Source organism: Pimephales promelas, chromosome 8 (genome assembly GCF_988280905.1).
Source record: "Pimephales promelas chromosome 8, fPimPro1.hap1.1, whole genome shotgun sequence".
NCBI classification, from domain to species: Eukaryota; Metazoa; Chordata; class Actinopteri; order Cypriniformes; family Leuciscidae; genus Pimephales; species Pimephales promelas.
This window is the reverse complement of record NC_142776.1, coordinates 2,012,607-2,034,716: the sequence shown is the minus strand read 5'-3', so window position 1 is coordinate 2,034,716 and position 22,110 is coordinate 2,012,607. Positions and strand designations below refer to the sequence as shown.

At 35.1% G+C, this 22,110-nt stretch overlaps 2 protein-coding genes across 5 annotated transcripts in view; one reads left to right on the top strand and one right to left on the bottom strand.

Annotated features, from left to right (window-relative positions):
- quob (quattro b) overlaps positions 1–6,527 on the bottom strand; it is a 47,869-nt gene extending 41,342 nt beyond the window's left edge. Inside the window, exon 1 of the mRNA XM_039656517.2 lies at positions 6,212–6,527. Coding sequence (XP_039512451.2) covers positions 6,212–6,214 — 3 coding nt within the window. The 5' untranslated portion in view covers positions 6,215–6,527. The remainder of the gene's footprint in view (positions 1–6,211) is intronic.
- The window catches only part of dlgap4b (DLG associated protein 4b), a 179,049-nt gene that overhangs the window by 17,705 nt on the left and 139,234 nt on the right, over positions 1–22,110 (top strand). The window lies entirely within an intron of this gene.

Genomic DNA, 22,110 nt, shown 5'->3' with positions numbered 1-22,110 from the left:
CTCTTAAGAAACTCTTCTTGAAACATCTCTGTCCAATTTGTTTTGATTGTAAAAATATTTGATATTTTATGACATGTCAGATTGGGGGTTTTTACCCTCAGTAAAATACTGTTAACTTTGCTGTGTTTATTACAGGAAAAACCGTTTCCATTTCATTTTTATTTTAGTTTAAGGCTTCACAGGGTTTCACAGGCTGTAACTCACTAACTTCTTAGTGTGTCAAAACAAATCTGGGGTTTTGTTCCAAAAATTAGTGAACGCCCTCAGACGACAGGATGAAGTGACAACAGGAATTTATAATATAAACAGAAACGTACCAAAACTACAACTAAGTGTTGAGGAGAAACAATGAAATGGGAAGACAAGGCGACAACAGCTGAACATGATGAGTGGAAGTGAGTGAGCCAGAGAGGATGATGGGACATGTAGTGAAGACAGTGTTTTAGGATGTCATAGACACACTCTTTACATGAAGGCTTTTCCAAAACGTGCCTTCTTTTGCCGAATGTTTATCAGATGTACTGTATACCGATCCCAGAATGCATTGCGGTTAGCTCAACGAAATAAAAAATTTGTATCAAGTTTTAATTTTTTTGTTTTTAGTTGATACTATGATGAAAGTAATGTAAAAACATGGTGTCATAAGTTATTGATCATTTAATTTTTTCACAGTGCAGAAACTATAAAGACGTAGCTTGATGACGGAGCGAATCATGGAAGCCGTTGCATTCACCTTGCGTTTATGCTTTATAGGGTTATCTTTGGTGACAGAACGCGCAGCAAATGATAATCAATAATTGTGGGCAATGAAGAATGTATGGAAGCTTGTTTCCGCCACAGAATGAAAAATAAAAAAGGTAATTACGACTTTTTATCTCACATTTCGGACTTTTTTTCTCACAATTGCGAGTTTACATCTCGCAATTCTGACTTTAGTTCTCCGAATTGCAAGATATAAAGTCAGAATTGCGAGATATAAAGTCAGAATTGCAAGATATAAAGTCAGAATTGTGAGATATAAAGTCAGAATTGCGAGATATAAAGTCAGAATTGCGAGATAAAAAGTCAGAAATGCGAGATATAAAGTCAGTATTGATTGACAAAGTCTAAATTGTGTTTTGTAAAGTCAGAATTGTGAGATATAAACTATTCTGAGGGGGAAAAAGAATTGCGAGATGTAAACTCGCAACTGTGCGGAAAAAAGTCCGGATTGTGAGATAAAATGTCGCAATTTGTTTTCTCACAATTGCGACTTTATTTCGCAGAATTGCGACTTTATACCTCGCAATGGTGACTTTATTTCTCAGAATTGTGACTTTATATCTCGCAATTGCGACTTTATTTCTCAGAATTGCGACTTTATTTCTCAGAATTGCGATTTTATATCTCACAATTGCGACTTTATTTCTCAGAATTGCGATTTTATATCTCACAATTGCGACTATTTCTCAGAATTGTGACTTTTTTTCTCAGAATTGCGACTTTATATCTCGCAATTGCGACTTTATTTCTCAGAATTGCGACTTTTTTCTCAGAATTACGACTTTATATCTCGCAATTGCGACTTTATTTCTCAGAATTGCGACTTTTTTTCTCAGAATTGCGATTTTATATCTCACAATTGCGACTTTATTTCTCAGAATTGCGATTTTATATCTCACAATTGCGACTTTATTTCTCAGAATTGTGACTTTTTTTCTCAGAATTGCGACTTTATATCTCGCAATTGCGACTTTATTTCTCAGAATTGCGACTTTTTTTCTCAGAATTACGACTTTTTTTCTCACAATTGTGACTTTATATCTCGCAATTGCGACTTTATTTCTCAGAATTACGACTTTATATCTCGCAATTGCGACTTTATTTCTCAGAATTGCGACTTTATATCTCGCAATTGCGACTTTATTTCTCAGAATTTCGACTTTATATCTTGCAATTGCGACTTTATTTCTCACAATTTCGACTTTATATCTTGCAATTGCGACTTTTTTTCTCAGAATTGCGACTTTATATCTCGCAATTGCGACTTTATTTCTCAGAATTGCGACTTTTTTTCTCAGAATTGCGACTTTATATCTCGCAATTGCGACTTTATTTCTCAGAATTACGACTTTTTTTCTCAGAATTGCGACTTTATATCTCGCAATTGCGACTTTATTTCTCAGAATTACGACTTTATATCTCGCAATTGCGACTTTATTTCTCAGAATTGCGACTTTATATCTCGCAATTGCGACTTTATTTCTCAGAATTGCGACTTTATATCTCGCAATTGCGACTTTATTTCTCAGAATTTCGACTTTATATCTTGCAATTGCGACTTTATTTCTCACAATTTCGACTTTATATCTTGCAATTGCGACTTTATTTCTCAGAATTGCGACTTTATTTATCAGAATTGCGACTTTATATCTCACAATTGTGACTTTGTATCTCGCAGTTGTGACTTTATTTCTCAGAATTGCGACTTTATATCTTGCAATTGCGACTTTATTTCTCACAATTCTGACTTCATATCTCGGAATTGTGAGATAAAAAGTTGCAATTGTTATTTTTTTTTTTTTATTCAGTGGCTGAAACAAGCTTCCATAAGAATGTGTGCAAAACAAACATCTGTGGCTTGATTTTTTTTTTTTTTTGTCAGAAGCTTACTGTGTTTCAGTGGTTTAGCTGAAGCTAGACGGGATATGATGGCATTAAAAGGCAACACAATGACACCGGACATTAAATGGCATCTTTCTCTTGACTAGAACATTGTTGGAAACATTTAGTATAATGCAAGTACACAAGTCAACAAAATATATTAAATTGTCCTAGTGGTTTTTGGATATTTGAATGCAAAAATCATACATATTGTACCTTTTACGTTTCTTTTTTAAATTTAAGATTTATTTATACATTTTAAAAAACCCTTTACGTTTCTAAGTTGAAATCGGTGGAAAGTAGAAGTCAAGTTTTTTAAAAGACTTAACGTAACAGACAACACTGGAATCTATGTTTAACACTAATCCCATGATGTGTGTGTGTGTGTGTGTGTGTTGTCGAGGTGTTCTGAGAGGTGCTAACGGGCCCGAGTACACCGTGACTGTTGTTTAAGTGTGTGAATGAGAGAGAGTTTGGTCTAACAGTGTTTCACTCCAGTGAGCGCAGCAGTTTAACCACTGCACAAGGAAACAAGTGTGCATGCAAGTCCTAGCACATCTGGACGTATTGTAACCGGTCAAGTCACATGGACACATGTATGTTTGTATTTATCGTAGTTATTTTAACCCATGTGTTATGCAATGTTTAAAAATGCACCGTCGCTGGTGAGAGATTTTTATTTAGCACGCTTTACTTTGACATAAGAAAATATGGCAAACAAAAATTAGGGAGGCATTTACTAGTATTTCTATGAAATAAACAGTTCTTGACTTTATCTATGCTCAATTTTTCACCAGTCTTGGTGAAAAAAGACAAAGGTACAAGACTGTGTGCGTTGTTTTCTTTAGAAATTCGCAATTCTTTAACTCACACTTCAGCTACACTACCGTATTAAAGTTTTTAAATGTTTTTGAAAGTCTCTTCTGCTCACCAAGGCTGCAATTTTTGGTTGAAAAATACAGTAAAAACAGTAATATTGTGAAATATTATTGCAATTTAAAATAACTGTTTTCTATGTGAATATATAGTAAAATGTAATTTATTCCTGTGATCAAAGCTGAATTTTCAGCATCATTACTCCAGTCTTCAGTGTCACATGATCCATCAGAAATCACTCTAATATGATGATTTGCTGCTCAAGAAACATTTATGACTATTATCAATCATGAAAACATTTGTGCTGCTTCATATTTTTGTGGAAAGTGTAATACATCTAGCATTTATTTAAATTAAAATCAATCATTTCAGTTATCAATTATCAATTTAATGCATCCTTAATGCAAAAACACTTTTGAACAGTAGTGTATCATCACTTAAAGGTGCAATGTGTAAAAAATTTTGAGTATGGCAATATGACATCCATAACTACTGTATGTTTTCAGTGGTGTATATAGAACTTACTTAATAAACCGTACTGTTTTTATTACCTTATAATGAGATGTTTATAGGCACCCACTTCTATGAAGGTTGGCATGTTGTGGGTTCATGTTTCGACCGTAGCGAACGTGAACACACAGCGCTACAGAACATGCTTCTGGGTTTGTTTTGTGGGGAGAAATGTGCTGGTTATGTTTGTGAGACAATCAGCTGATTACTATTATTATATTATATATTTTACTCTTGATTCTCACCTGACTAGCTTTGTAAACTGTATCCATGATGTGGTTTATAATGGACTGTGGTACAGAAACAGTGACAATGTTACACACTCTTCTTGGCTTAATATGGCTATTCTCTGCTGTCTCAGACGACGAGATGTTTGTCCCGTTTGAGCCACCGTAGCTTCTGAACAGTGGGCGGAGCAACCGAACCACTAGATGTCGCTAAAAATCACACACTGCACCTTTAATCTCACAGCTCATTGAATGCCAGTTTTGAAACATTTAATCATAACAATGGTTCCTTTTGGCAGAGTAACACACAATTAGCAGAAAATCAGCCCATGATGCAACACACTGGTGCGCTGATGATGAATATAGCTGATATTATAGTCTAAAGGAGTGTTATATGCTCTGCAGATTCATATTCCACAATTCATGAATCCACAAACTTGCCTTAAAACACACCTCGCTCTGCTCTCTTGTACTTGTCAGGAGCATCAGAGATTAAACACACCTGCCTTACTCAAATAAAACACAACACAACGCTTGTGGAGGTTGTTCGGCTCTCAGCCAAACACCATCCGTCATTCAGAGAGGCATAACAAACCGAACGCTGAAACTGGGTCATGTAGTTGAGAAGCTCACACAGTGTTGAGCAAAAATCTGCCAACAAATCTGGAAATTACATATTTTAACTTAATATTAGACAATGTGACACCAATGCTAAAATCGATTTAATGCAAGAACGAAAGTCACTTTTATACGGAAGCGTATTGCATTCACTTGAAGAAAAAAATCTACTCTGTTTTTCTGAATTAACTAGTTATTTTTTTTAGATAATTAACTTGTTAATTCAGAAAAACACAGCAAAAACTTTTTTCCATGAAAAATTATCTTGTAATTCTGAGATAATTACCTCGTTAATTCAGAAAAACAGAGCAAAAACTTTTTTCCATGAAAAATTATCTCGTAATTCTGAGATAATTACCTCGTTAATTCAGAAAAACAGAGCAAAAACTTTTTCCCATGAAAAATTATCTCGTAATTCTGAGATAATTAACTCGTTAATTCAGAAAACAGAGCAAAAACTTTTTTCCATGAAAAATTATCTCATAATTCTGAGATAATTACCTCGTTAATTCAGAAAAACAGAGCAAAAACTTTTTCCCATGAAAAATTATCTCGTAATTCTGAGATAATTAACTCGTTAATTCAGAAAAAACAGAGCAAAAAACTTTTATGAAACAAGTTTTATGACAACTTTTAGGTCAAGTTATTTCCAGAATACATTGTTTTCAACTAATTGTTGAAACTTCGACATGTTGATTTTATCGAGTTTTAGTTGACAAACTTCAAGAAATTGTTGAAAACGAACAAAAAGATTTGCTTACGTTCCCACTGTACGTGTGAAAACGTTATTTCTGAATGTTCAAAAATATAATAATTTGACATTCCGAAACAAGTAACATTTAAAAAATGTATGATGTATAAATGTTTCTGTGGTTACATTATTAACATTTTCAACTAAAATTCTATCAATGTTACTCGGTGAACTTAATAATAATCTCGAAAGAACCTTGCCAGAACGTTAAAGTAATAAAAAATTAAGTTAAAGTTAAGTAATCAGTTGATTTAAGTAACTTAATAAAAAGTGAGGAAACTCATTGCCTTAAAAACATTAAGTAAATAAACGTAATTGAAAAATGTGGGAATTAAATTCACATTACTTAATTTTTTTCAATTACGCGTGGTTTATTTCCTCACTTTTTTAAGTTAAGTCAACTGATCACATGTCCTGAGAACATTTCCTGTTCGGTTGAAGAAGCTTTTGCAGAAAAGGTCATTTTGTGAACTTTATGCTAAATGAATGTTAATGCCAGTTCTCCGGTTATCAGCAGTTCAGTGGGTCAGTGGCACAACAACACGGACGATGTGTGTAAAAACTGAAATGAACGAGCATTATTTACCATCTTGACGACAGAATCTCCGCTACTGAGTTGTCATCCTAAAGTCTGTCTCTCCAACAAAGAAAAGTTCCCAGTTTAGTTCTGGAGGTGTAATGGCATGATGTCTCACATCCAGAGGTGCTTCCGTGGTGTCCGGTTTGGAAAGTGTGGTAGATTTGGACTGCGGTGGATTACAGCCATTGTTTAGTAAGTTATTATTGCAAGTTTGTACAAGAGTACGACGTCTGCTGAGAAATGCAAAGTGTCAAGCGGTGTGTTGTCGGCTCACTGCGCCGTTTTGTCTTGACTGTAAAGTGTTAGAGAGAGAGAGAGAGAGAGAGGGAGAGAGCGAGTAAAGGGTCGGAGAAGAGGAGGAGGTCTTTCTTTCAGAGGAAATCCCCCTGAAGGCTTTTCATACTTTTCTCAGTGGCAAATCAGGACCTCCCTTCACACACACACACACACACGGTCAAACAAAGAGAGCACTAAAAGCCTCCCTGAATTTTTTCATTTCCTTTGTACAGTTGATTTTCTTCTCGTTTAAACACTTCAGAGAGAGGGAGAGGCAGAAAGAGAGGACGAGAGACTCTTGGAATGTGTAGATACACAAACACCTGAATATTATTCACAGACGCTCTCAAGAGGAGACTGACGAATGAAAAACACTGATGATTTCTTAAAAGGAATGTCCATCACACACACACACAGTCTCATGGAGCCAGACTTTGAACTATCTGCGTGAAGTTTGCTCCACTTTGCAGTTTATTGTGTTGAAGACCCGCCCCTAGAGGACAGACTGTGTGATTGACATGTACAGTCACCAACCACATGTTTTGTGCCAGTTAGAGGCAAACCTATCTATCTATCTATCTATCTATCTATCTATCTATCTATCTATCTATCTATCTATCTATCTATCTATCTATCTATCTATCTATCTATCTACGTCCGTCCGTCCGTCCGTCCGTCCGTTTATCTGTTTACGTCTGTCTTTCTTTCTGTCAGTCTTTCTTATATACTATTTTTTTTACTAATTTATTGAAGTAGCTTTTATTTGTATATTTTCATATAAAATATTTCTATTTAGTTTAATTTTAGCTTATTTCAGTTTTATTAATTTTAGTCGTTGAACTTTGTTTTTTCAATTTAGATTTTCTAAGTTTCAATTTTCTATTCACGTTTGCAGAATTTAGTGGAACAGAATATCTATTTACAAAAATATAGGACAGGTCTTAATTTTTCTATTGATAATTGAATGAATAATGGTTGAAAAACAAGTTCAACCAAAATAAAACATGAATAGAAAATGAAACTAGAAAATAGAATAGACTTAGAAAATAGAAATAGAAAAAAAAGAAACTTGAACTAAAATTACTAAAACTGAAATAAGCTAAAATTAAATTAAATTCAGAAATATTTTTAAAACTAATAAATTACAAAAATCGTAACAAATAAAAGATATAAATTAGAAGTTGCAGAAGAAGCTTGTGATAAAACATTTCAATTTTAAAGCACTATAACAACATCATCTGTAAATCATGCACAATCAGACCAAAAACATGTTTATATTGATTTCATGTTGACTTCATCAAGCCACTGCCTAACTCCACATGTATAAGACCGATGATTCTGGCCAGACATTAAACAAAATGAACATTGAATGAATTCTGGTTTTGCCAGTTGGTCCGGAAAATGACACGGATACCATCAAGGACACTGAATATCAGTGTGGATAATAGAGTCCTTGTGCTTCTCCACCATTATTGAATAAAGATAAAGAGTTAGCAACAGATCAGTGCCTTCCCGCTTTACTGTGTGGATAATTAGTCGGATGGACAGATGAGGGATGAAGAAAGACCGCGAGAGAGATCTGGTGTGGGAGAGCAGATCTCGGTCATGTTTTAACATTATCTGATAAGTCTGAACTATAGGAGTCTGATCAAAGCCTGTCTCAAACACTGGCAGAGATGAGGAGGCCGTTCACACACCGCACAAAACCAGATTTGTGATGTTGTCCACATTTCAGGATGAGTTTCATAGGTGTTTGTTCAGATCTAACCAAACCCCATGAAGTGGAGTTATACTAAAAAAAGAAGATTAAAGGAGTAGTTCACTTTTGAAAAAAACTTTTGCTGATATTTACTCACCCCCATGTCATCCAAGATGTCCATGTCTTTCTTTCTTCAGTCGAAAAGAAATTAAGGTTTTTGATGAAAACATTCCAGGATTTTTCTCCATATAATGGACTTCAATGGGAACCAAACGGTTCAAGGTCCAAAAGACAGTTTCAGTGCAAACTGCAAACTGTTCAAAGGACTTTAAACGACACGAGACGATGAATAAATATAATAAATAAATAACTAAGTTTAAGTTTTATAAGCTCAAATGCTCGCGTTCGTGACTCTCCTGTTCGAACTCGTTCATCAAAATAAACAAATCTTTTTCCGAGTCAATTTTTTTGTTTCATTCGTTGAATGAACAAATTGAATCGGAAAACAGTTTGCAGTTTAGAACAGTTTGCAGTTTGTACTGAAAGAGTCTTTTGGACCTTGAACCGTTTGGTCCCCATTGAAGTCCATTATATGGGAAAAAATCCTGGAATGTTTTCATCAAAAACCTTAAATTCTTTTCGACTGAAGAAAGAAAGACATGGACATCTTGGATGACATGGGGGTGAGTAAATTATCAGCTAAAGTTTTTTCAAAAGTGAACTACTCCTTTAATCTTATACTTGGTTATATAAAAACTTGTTCATTCACACACACAATCTCTTATATTCTCTCTCTCTCTCTCTCAAGCATCTTGTCTCATGTCTTTTCTTCACAAATAAAAGCAGTAATCCCGCCATCATAGTTTTATAAATATATGCAGTGTATAATTTCAGTGAATCCCTGTGAGATCAGCACTAATCCAAAGATTATATGTGGTGTTGAATATTCTCTCATCATTTACTCATCCTTATGTCACTCCAACCCTGTTTGACTTCATCTCATCAGTGATGTTTATTTACCAGATTGTGTGTGTGTGTGTGTGTGTGTGTGTGTGTGTGTGTGTGAGAGAGAGAGAGAGAGAGAGATTAACCTGGCATGCTAAAACGCTAACAAATGGTGTAAACTAGTGTTAGGTGATTTACAAGGTTGGTTTACAAGCAGACTTTCAGTGTTTTAAACACATTTGCTCTCTTCTATTTCTCTCTCTTTATTATATATATATATATATACATATATATATACTGCCCTACAAAGCAAAAAGGCAGTAACTAAGCAGAGTGCAGAACCGAGAAAAATTACTTTTGCAGTTACTGTACAAACGACTACCATTTTTCACTAAAACGACACGCATTTAAGATAAGAAGTTTTGTCATATAACAAAGGATGCCTTGAATGTCATGAAAATTGTAATAATCAATGCTTTACCAAAACTGCAGTTTTTGCTTTGTAGGGCAGTATATATATATATATTAGTGTTGTCACGGTACCAAAATTTCAGTATTCGGTACCGATACCAGTTAAAATTCACGGTTCTCGGTACCAATTTCGGTACCAAAGCTTAGTTTAAATTTACATATATTTAAGTGTTTATCACGGTTACAAGTATGGAAACTGTACATTTGTATTATAAACACTTTAGAAAAAGATTAGATAAAATGACCTAAAATAAACAATATTATACACTAACACATTTTTAAAGTTGTTTGTAAAGTTTTAATCCATTATTTATTTAATGCACAATGAATTAAGTGAACAAACATTAACAATCAGGTGTTTGTAATAAATAACATTTTCAAACATTAATTAATGTTGTAAAAATATATTGTTCACTCAATGCGTTGATAACCAAGTAATGTTTATGAATGGTATCTTTGTAGCATTACCATAAAACATGTTTTATTTGACTTGACTGTCCTTTTATTAATCTAAAACTGAATTCATATTTAATTTTAAAAAGGCTTTTTAAACCTGCTGAGTTATAAAGGCAAGAATACGCCTAGAACTGGCACTGACATTAAATGACAATACTAATACCATAGTACTCTGGTGTCGGGTAGATACTACTGTGCTCATGTACTCGTAAAACTACCCCGAAAGCACTTTAGAGGCCGTTCACATGTCGCGCGTGTTTTTTAATTATATTTTTGCGCGTGCTTATTCTTTCCAAAGCGCTTGCTCTCACGCGGCGTCTGTCGTTGCTATGCAACGCCAACGAGTTTTTATTAGGAGCGCGCTTGAATCACGCCTATATTTGAAATTGCGAATTTGCATGTAATCGGCCTCTTATAGCAACGTGACATTATTAGCCTAATCCAAATTATTTCCATATGTGGCTCTTTCCTCCTTTCGTTTCAACAAGTGGATTCAGAGAGAGAGAGCCATATCAGCGTTATGAAGAGGACGCAACTGTGCACGTTTCAGACATCGCGTCTAGAACAGAACTGGACGAACCTGGTATTCGGTACCTAGAAAAGCTGGTACCGTAACATTTTTTTTTTTTAGTACCGACTTGGTACCGAAGTACCGAGTTTTTTGACAACACTAATATATATATATATATGTTTTAAAAAAATTTACCTAAACAGCACAGCTGGACACTTCTGTAACCCGATCATCATCGTCCATCTGTTTCTCCTTTCCCCTGCGGCGTTTCGTGAGGAAACTTTATCAAAGTGTTTCTAGGAATGAGGCTTTTGATCTGATGCTCAGAATCACTGCATAGACAAAACCACAGCCTTCGTCAAAGATGACAGTCTAAACATAAAACAACGGTTCTGTTTGATTAGAGAAATCATTTTGTTATTTTGTTTTATATTCTGTCAAATCCAGATGTGCAGGAAGATCTTCAACATCTGGATCTGTTTGTGTAGCGTGAAGAAGAGAAATGTCTTCCGTTTTTTTAAGAAATGCAGTTTCGTTTTTTTTATTATTAAATGTGTAAAGCAGTGTTATTTATGTGTAAATCCTCCTTTTTGAGGTGGGACTTTATTGGTGTAATTCCTGTGAGTGGAGTGCCTTTAGTTATGTTGCCATTTTATCTTATGTTATGTTTGATATGGGGCCTATCTTGCACCCGGCGCAAATGACTTCGTACACCGACGCATGTATCATTCGTATTTTGCACCCGCGCAAAGCGGGCTTTTCCCTCCACAGACGCACGTCGGTAAACTAGGGAATGAACTTGGGCTCCCTGGACGGGTCGGCGCAAACATTCTGCAGTTCCAGAAAACAATACGCCTTATTCACGGCAGCGCCATCTTTGATTTTTAATGAGAATGAAAGCGAGGCTGTGAGGGGTAGACTTGCGTCTCTTCAATGGGCTGTACTGTTATTTAATGTGTTTTCGGATTGTTCTGCTCATGAAACACTGGAAAAATATCTTTCTAAGAAATGTCAGTTGACAAAAAAAATTGTAAGTAATCTAGCCGCTTTATTCAGCTTTTTACAGCGGATGCCATTGGAAACACGGTAAGTCTATCCCTCACAGCCTCACTTTCATACCTGTCATCATGGCGCTGCTCTGAATAAGGTCTATAGGCTCTATGCACAACTTATTTCCGCATTCTCTGTAAAACAGGTCCCATCGCTTTCCGGTCCAGGTCTTTTGTATGTGCTTCATGATTATTATTTTTTTTTTTTTGCGTTTTTACTCAAGATAACTATTGTGGTTGAATCGTAAAGTTTTACTGGCTTATAATGATTATGATGGGGTTGTGTGAAGGCTAACGTTGCACAGACAGGGTTGGTAAGCAAATTATCAGATTTTAAAGTGCCTCTGTAAGCGGTCGACCAATCACAGCAGACATCTGACCAATCAGAGCAGAGCAGCTCTTAGAGAGGCGGGGTTTATCTTCCATTGAAGTGTTTCAGACACTGAGAGAAGAGCTGATGCTGCAGTGGAGATTATGAGGAAATTTTTGTTTTGTTTTTTAGCATAAAGATAGGTGTTTAGAGTTTTTTTTTAACAATTTAAGTTTACAATTACATTATTTTTATGGTTGAGAAAATTTAGACAGATAAAAAGATTAATCCTCTGCAATCATTTGGGGTAAAAAACAGGACGGTGCTCGTCAAGGCTCTCAGATGACTTCAGGGCTCATTAAAGTACTTTCCAGGGAAACAATGACCGTTCCATTGGCCGACCTTGACATTGCCATCAGGGAAAAGACTTGAAAATAAACCAAACACTGAAACAGGAACGGCTGCATTTGTCTGGGAGAATGAATGACCACTGCATGTAGATCATGATTTAATGTACGCTTAATTATTATGTGGTCAAGTCTTCTGTGATGAAAACAGAAACACAATCTGAATCAGGCTAAAATACAGAGCATTAGATATCCAGTCATATCCATTAGATATACGTATCACTCCATAATCACAACTGATATCAGGAAGGATGTGAAGAAATAAATCAAAGAGGATAGATGAAGTGTGGAAAAGGCAAATTATTAAAAAATCATTGCTAATATGTTTTTTTTTTCAGATGATGCGTAATAGCGCATTACAAACAAACAACACATAACCATGACAACATATAATAAAAAAACACTGGTGGAACAATGAATATAATACATGCTTATATTATAGAGACAAAGAGCTCTGGGGGTGTTTTGAGAGATTTTAAGCATGAAGATTCACTTATATTTAGGCTAGAAAAGAAATAGACCTTAGAGTCGTTCACTTTTGAAAAAAAACTTTTGCTGATAATTTACTCACCCCCATGTCATCCAAGATGTCCATGTCTTTCTTTCTTCAGTCAAAGAGCAATTAAGGTTTTGATGAAAACATTCCAGCATTTTTCTCCATACAATGGACTTCAATGGGGTCCAAACGGTTCAAGATCCAAAAGACAGTTTTAGTGCAAACTGCAAACTGTTCAAAGTGCTTTTAAAGATTCCAGACGATGAATAAGGGTCTTATCAAGCGAAACGATCGCTCATTTAATAAATACTTAACAAAGTTTAAGTTTTATAAGCTCAAATGCTCGCCTTGCTCTGTTCTGTGATGCGCGTTCGTGACTCTCCCGTTCGAACTCGTTCATCAAAATGAACGAATATTTTTTCGTGTCATTTGGTTCATTCAACGGACGAAACAAACGAATTGACTCGGAAAACGATTCATTCATTTTGATGAACAGGAGAGTCACGAACACACATCACAGAACAGAGCAAGGCGAGCATTTGAGCTTATAAAACACAAACTTTGTTAAGTATTTATTAAATGAGCGATCGTTTCGCTTGATAAGACCCGTATTCATCGTCTGGAATCGTTTAAAGCCCTTTGAACAGTTTGCAGTTTGCACTGAAACTCTCATTTGGACCTTGAACCGTTTGGTCCCCATTGAAATCCATTATATGGAGAAATATCCTACAATGTTTTCATCAAAAACCTTAATTTCTTTTCGACTGAAGAAAGAAAGACATGGACATCTTGGATGACAGTAAATTATGAGCAAAAGTTTTTTGAAAAATGAACTACTCCTTTAAATAAACCTTGACTTTGAGATCAGCTTTGGCCTGAAGGTTTAAACTTATTTTAAAAGTTTAAAGATTACACAGGCTTGACAGATATAATGTTTAACCAATAACAGTATGTTGGCCTCGTCAAGTCGACATAATAAACCACGTGAAGCAGAACTAATTGACAAACACCAACAGAATACAACGTGTGTGTGTGTGTGTGTGTTAGGGTGGTGTCGATGCGTTGGTGAATAGAGGTCTCTTCTCAATTTCAATAGTGATACAATAGAAGTGCATGAATAATTGTGTGAACTGGGTTTTTTCAGTTCCAGACAATGATTCACTTCATCTGTCAAATACATTTACATCCTTCTGTGACTAAAATAAGTGTGTGTGTACATGAGGAGAAACCACTGTACTCAAACTAGTAATGAAAATCATTTCATAGTGGTGTTTCATGATGAAAAATGAGGCCTTTTTATTTGTGTTTGTTTGTTTGTTTCCTTATCTGATCAAATACATGTTAAATCTCCAGATCTGTCTCTCTCTCTATTAGCTGATGTTTGCAGGGATTTGTGTGCACTGGATATGGGTGGAGAAGACAAACAGAGCACCTGAATAATGTCTCTCTCTCTCTCTCTCTCTCTCTCTCTCTGTGTGTGTGTGAGACACACCCTATTTAAATATAGTATGAGCCAGACGACCTAATCATGGCAAACACACCTAAAAGCAGTGTGTGTGTGTGTGTGTGTGTGTGTTTCCATCCCAGAGCTGCTCGCTCCTGTGGGCGCAAATAAATTTGACTGTCATTAAAGTACCTTTTGTGTTTCTCTTTTCTTCTCTGTTGAATTTAGGAGAAACAAAATCCCCCTGTGCAATGCTGAAGGTATGCATGCATTCAATTCAGGACAAACACACACACACACACACACACAAGAGGGAGAGCAGGTCTAATTCAATTTGACATTTTAAATGGTTGCAGATGCGGCTCAGGCCGGTCAGATATACAGGCCCGATGTGTGTATCGAACCCATGTGTGTGTTTAATGTGAAGGCGTGTGTAGAACTGGACCGTCTTATGCTATCAGACGAAGTAAACGTGTGTAAACACAGATGTAGCGCGAAGACTACACTAGTGAATTACCTTAGACACTCTACAGGAGCTGTTCACCCTTCAGTTTTGTGCTTTCTTGAACATGAATTTCGGTTTTATTGTGGGAAATTCTGCCTTATTGTGTGAACTTTCAATGTTAAATGTTTGTAGTTTGCTGAAGGACCCGCATTTTGTGGATGCTAATATTTAGTTGATGAATAGAGTTTGCATTTATTTACCTGAATGGTTCCTTGCTAACGAAAAATATTAAATTGTTGAAATAAAAATCTTACTGATCCCAAACTTTTATGTGTGTTTGTGGGAATATTTGGAGGCTCTTTGTGAATATTTGGATGCTGAGTTGTTTTATTCAGTATTGTTTTATTCAGTATTCAGTAAATACACACACAGGACTGGGCAGCCGCGTTCGTCATTACGTTGTGCCTCAAGTTCAAGGGTTATTCTTTTGGCGTGAATTGATGCGTACGGCCGTTTGCCGGAAGCTAGTTATTTTAGTCGATAAAGTTTTAAATATGGATATTTTTCCTACACGAACGCATCACTTCAGAAGGCTTTTATTAACCCCCGGAGAGCCGTGTGGAGCACTTTTAGATGCACTTTTATCATGAGATGCACTTTTATCATGGATAGATGCACTTTTATCATGGATAGATGCACTTTTATCACATAAATGCACTTTTATCATGTATAGATGCACTTTTTTTATGGAGAGATGCACTTTTATCATTTATAAATGCACGTTTATCATGGATAGATGCACTTTTATCATAAATAAATGCACTTTTATCATGGATAGATGCACTTTTATCATGGATAGATGCACTTTTATCACATAAATGCACTTTTATCATGTATAGATGCACTTTTTTCATGGATAGATGCACTTTTATCATTTATAAATGCACGTTTATCATGGATAGATGCACTTTTATCATGAATAAATGCACGTTTATCATGGATAGATGCACTTTTATCATGAATAAATGCACTTTTATCATGGATAGATGCACTTTTATCATGTATAGATGCACTTTTTTCATGGATAGATGCACTTTTATCATTTATAAATGCACGTTTATCATGGATAGATGCACTTTTATCATGTATAGATGCACTTTTATGATGAATGGATGCACTTTTATCATGTATAGATGCACTTTTATCATGTATAGATGCACTTTTATGATGGATAGATGCACTTTTATCATGTATAGATGGACTTTTATCATGAATAGATGGAATTTTATCATGAATGGATGGACTTTTATCATGTATAGATGCACTTTTATGATGGATAGATGCACTTTTATCATGTATAGATGCACATTTATCATGAATGGATGGACTTTTATCATGAATGGATGGACTTTTATCATGTATAGATGCATTTTTATCATTGATGGATGCACTTTTATAATGTATAGATGCACTTATCATGAATGGATGCACTTTGATGGACTTCCAAAGACAGACACCCATTCTCTCCATTTATAAAGCTTGGAAGAGCCAGGACATTTTTTATATATATAACTCTGATTGTCTGAGAGAATAAAGTCATATACACCTAGGATGACTTCAGCATGAGTAAATCATGGGCTAATTTAATTTTTTTGGGTGAACTATCCCTTTAATGATCACTTAATTGTCTTAATTGCCTTTATACAAAACTTATATGCCTTTTGATGTTGATGTGAAACGTGATCCAGACATGTTTCATGAGATTCACCCTCTTTGTTTTGCAATTCACATCAAGAGTCAGGACGTACGGCATATGCGCACCTGAAAAATATTCCATGTAGCTTCTCAATTTCAATGACCTTATAAAAACTGCTTAATACTTAAGATTCAGGGAAATGTTGTATAGCCTATGTCAGACTGCAGGACACAGCTGTCACGGCTCGACATGTCATGTGAACCTCCCAACAGCACTTTGACCCTGAACAGACAGCAGAACCACGAGTGACTGTGTGTATACTCTCCTCCTCCTCTGATTTAATGAATCTCAGATGCATTGCAGACTAGCGGCTGAAACTCATTATGGCCGTACAAAGACTCGAGGGGCTTATAGTGACTAGACTTACAGGAGGAAGAACGTCTGGTCAACATGCAGACACATGACGATGCATTTTTACAATGTTGTCATCAATATACTGGATTGTTGATTTATGAATTTGACCGCATGCCTGTCTGAGTATTGGGATTTGACTGAAGGATCGATGTAAAACAGCGCTCTCTACTGGCTGATGAGAACCTGCAGTGTTTCAGAACAAATGGAGTTTTAAAGAATAATTCGCTTAAAGATGAAAATTTCACACTCATGCTTTTTATTTTTGAGTGGACTAAAACTCCTTTGGTGACTAAAGGAACACGAGTGAGTGACTTTGGTGGATGTACACACTCTAAAAAATGCTGGGTTGTTTTAACCCAACTTTGGGTCAAATATGGACTAACCCAGCCGTTGGGTTAAATTTTTACATTACATTTTTAACCCAACATTTCGGGTTTGTCCATATTTGACCCAAAATTGGGTTAAAACAACCCAGCATTTTTTAGAGTGCACTCTTAGAAGAAAAGGTTCTATATAGAACCTTAAAAGGTTCTATTAGCGCTACGTATTTGGAACCCCTAAAAGGTTCTATACACTCTTAAAAAAGGGTTCCTCTGAGTTCTATATAGAACCCTGGGGTTCCATACTTGCACTCTAAAAAATGCTGGGTTGTTTTAACCCAATTTTGGGTCAAATATGGACAAACCCGAAATGTTGGGTTAAAAATGTAATGTAAAAAATTAACCCAACGGCTGGGTTAGTCCATATTTGACCCAAAGTTGGGTTAAAACAACCCAGCATTTTTTAGAGTGTGGCCAATAGAGCCTTTTACCAAAAAAAATGGTTCTATATACAGTATAACCATTTTGGAGTTCCATATATGAAGCGGGGGATGGAACCATTTCTGGTTCTAAATAGAACCATTTCTTCTAAGAGTGTAGTTGTGAAGATTGAGGAGGTGTGTGTGTGTGTGTCTGTGTGTACGCTGCAGGCGAAAACACATTTTGTGGAGTCTCTGTATTTGTAAGGAGATTAGATGTGTTTGCACTGAGTATGTTATCAGCCAGTACTCTGACACACACACACACACACACACACACACACACACACACACACAAAGACCCAGACAGACTGTTGTCTTAACTCCATTTGTTCTTATGCTGAGCCATCACATCCAGACCCTAAGTCCTAAATTAACTTCTCTCTCCCTCACACACACACACACACACACACACACACAGGGTCAGCTCGTCCCCCTCGTGTGACCAACAGGTGTTCAGAGGTTTGCAGAACAGGCGATTTAAGGGTCCTCTAACTTTGGGAATTGTATAAAATCAAACTTTCAGAATTTGCTGTTTATCTTTGAATTGTTTCCCTGCTCCAATTGTTATAAGACAGAAAAAAAGCATTATCTTTTGTTAAAGTACAGATTAGTAAAATATATTGGCACAACATTGGTAATTTATTAGCTGATACACTGTAAAAATGAATACCCTTTATCTAATCAATAAACTTGTGGCAACAGATTGCAAGCAATATTATTTATTCAATTTAACAAATTAGAATTGAGTTATAATTAATCAAATTATTCCTTAAAAGTTAACCATTTAAAATATGTAAAGTTAAAAAAATTTAACAAACATATCTCACAAACAAACACTGATCACCATATTGGTGACTTAAATGTATGTTTTTTGGTTGTTTACTCGTTTTAAATGGTTAACTTTTAAGGAATCAATTTGATTCATTATTACTCAATTCTAATTTGTTAATTTTAATTAATAATATTGCTTGTAATCTGTTGCCACAATTTTTTTGATTAGATAAAGCATATTCATTTTTACAGTGTATGATATTGGTTGATTTAGCAACAGTTCATGTTGGACATTAATTTGAGATATTTGATATTAGTTTTTTTCATCATCACACTCAGTTAATCTTTAAAAACACTAATAACTTAATTTTACTGTTAAATGAAATAAAAATGTTGTATTGTACATTATACGCTTTTAATGTTTTGTGTATTATACAAATTAGGACATAATTTAAATTGAATATAAGCCATAACAATAATTATTCCATCAGCCAGAATTGTAATATTGAGCTTTGCGAATTAAAATATAATGATGTGCCGTGACGTCTCCAAAACAGCTTATCATCCAACATCTCTTTTTTTTTTCTTTTGGATCAGGGAAATGATTTAAGAAAAAGAAAAATCCAAAACTTTCTAATCTCTTCTGTAAAGACATAAACAAAAATATTATAATCTAAATGAGAATAATTCATCAGTGCAAATCGTAATCTTTAATCAAAATATCATTTTTCTTTTCATCTTTACCTTTCAACCCCCTGTCAGTCATAATTGAGTTCTTCTGAAATATGTCAGAATAAGGACTTTATGAAAATAATGAACAGCGTTTCAAGTTGATTTATTTGGATATTACGGTTACAAGAGCGCATAATTGTCCTGTACATCAATCCTGTGACGAATGACTGGTAAAGGATTTCCACAAACACCGCACGGCACTCGGTTTCTCCCTCCAGACACGAATTATACACTAGGATGTCTGCGTGTTATCTGGGATTTATTTTAACAACCATAGTCACGATAACACTCATTATTGCTCTGTTCTCTCAAGGCTTCAGCCAGTCAGACGAAACTTCCTGAACAAACGAGCGTGACACACACACACACGATAACAGTGACATCACGTCTGACTGTGAGCGTCTCGGAGACGTTTATCAGAGGCCGAGAGATTAAACGTGACCTTGCCTTCCTGAAACATCTATTCTGTTATTATAGCAGATGTAGAAGTCATTGTTTGCTCAGCAGCGAGATACTTTGTTTTCATTACACGTAACGTAATCAGATTTCTTTTTTTTTTAAGTAACTGTACTTGATTCAAAGTCCGTGCAATAAAACAATACACTCTTAGAAGAAAAGGTTCTATATAGAACCCCTAAAAGGTTCTATACACTCTTAAAAAAGGGTTCCTCTGGGTTCTATATAGAACTATACTTGGCCAATAGAACCTTTTACCAAAAAAAAAGGTTCTATATAGAACCATTTTGGAGTTCCATATATGAAGCGGGGGATGGAACCATTTCTGGTTCTAAATAGAACCATTTCTTCTAAGAGTATGTATATGCACATCTGGAGAGACGACCTCGAAGAGAGAGCACATCGCCTCGCACAAACTTATTTACTTTATTTACTTCCTTTTCTTCTGTTTCAAGAAACTGAAAGTCTACTGAGAATGTCTATTGTTTTTTTCCTCTTCATGTTTGGTATCATTTTAAATCTCTCGATTGGTAAAGTGGTCTCAATTCAATTGCAGTCATGGTATTATGAGAAAGGCACTTTAGGACTGTGATGCTCTATTGTAGGCTACTCACGCGCTCATCGGATTGGCTGATGTCTTTCATAGGCAAAAACCAACATACGTTTTCACATTACTTTAACTCATCAAAATAATTAAAGAAATTCCAACTTTTTTGTAAGTTTTATGAGACTCAAAATTCTAATTTCAAACTAAAAAATGTTTTTCATCAGTGTACTATAATTTCAATTGACATGACTTATATACAGGCTATTTCATTATACTTAAAATTAAGGCAGCAACTTTAAGTTTTTAATAGTTGTACAGTGTTTCAATTAAGCGGCAACATTCTAATCTGAAAGATGAAGCCTATCCGGAAGTATCCATATTTTTTACAGTCTATGATTTTAACCCAAATGTACACTCTCAGAAAAAAAGGTACAAAAGCTGTCACTGGGGCTGTACCTTTTCAAAAGGTAAACTTTTGTACATTTTAGGTGTTAATATGTATATTTTAGGTGCTAATAAGTACATTTTAGGTGCTAATATGTACATTTTTAAATGGTAATATGTACATTTCAGGAACTAATATTTCCATTTTACTGTAGGTTCTAATATGTACATTTTAGGTGTAAATATGTACATTTTAGGTGCTAATGGACATTTTAAGTACATTTTAGGTGCTAATATGGACATTTTAGGTGTTAATATGTATATTTTAGGTGTAAATATATACATTTTAGGTACTAATATGTACAATTTAGGTGTCAATATGTACCACTAAGGTAAGAAAGTGTACCATTTGAAAAGGTACAGCCCCAGTGACAGCTTTTGTACCTTTTCTTCTGAGAGTGTACTTCGAATGTGGACAAACCCAACCTTTGGGTTGCATTGTAATTTTAAAAAAAACCCTAACCAACCCAACGGTTGGGTTTGTCCATATTTGACCCAAATAGTTAAATTTGGTTAAATCGGACAGTTGAATCATTCATAATGTTAAAAACTATTTCTTTTTTTTTTTTTTAATCTTTTTTTTTCTTTACTTTCTATTTCTACTGTTTATGAATGCATTACCTTTTCCACAAAAATATGAAGCAGCACAACTGTTTTCAACAATGATAATCATAAATGTTTCTTGAGCATCAAATCATCATATCATATCATATATTGATTTCTGAAGGATCATGTGACACTGAAGACTGGAGTAATGATGCTGAAAATACAGCTTTGATCACAGGAATAAATTACATTTTATGGTATATTCACATAGAAAACAGTTATTTTAAATGATAATAACATTTACTGTGGTTAAATGTTGTCTGGTCCGCTTCCAGTACCTCATGGCTGATGTAATGTTGTCTTGCACACTAAATACACCCCTGCATATGAATCATTTGAATAGCTCTAATGGTTATTCATCCTTTTGTTCCAGCCGTTTGTGTCTTCTTCTGAATGTCAGGCAAGAAAAGACTTCAATCACATGATGCCTGAGAGTAAATCGAGCTACTGATTTAAAACAAAATCATTCATTTAATACATTGGCATGAACTGAATGGATCAGATCCAAAGTCAACAGTCTCAGTGAATGGATTGTATCGCACAGTTTTGCGTTACAATAAACCTGCACTTTTCATTTCAAAAGCCTTTCAGCACCAAAGATGATGTCTCATGAGCAAAAGATCTGATATTTGTTCAGCTAGATATGATCCTGTTTTTACTAAAGTATTAAAGAATGACAACAACAGATGGTGAGCAGGGTCCTACACAAATTAAAAGTATTATAAAAGGTCTTTATTTATATATTTGCTTGTTTATTGATTTATTTTTGGAAGTTGACGGACACTAAAGTTATACTAATTTGGTAGCACTTTATTTGGTTACACTTTATTGTGTTACAGTGTAATTATTCATTTAAGCGCTGAGTAATATTATTTTACTACATGTACTTACTATAGGGTTTGTTTAGGGTTAGGGTTAGTTGCATGCA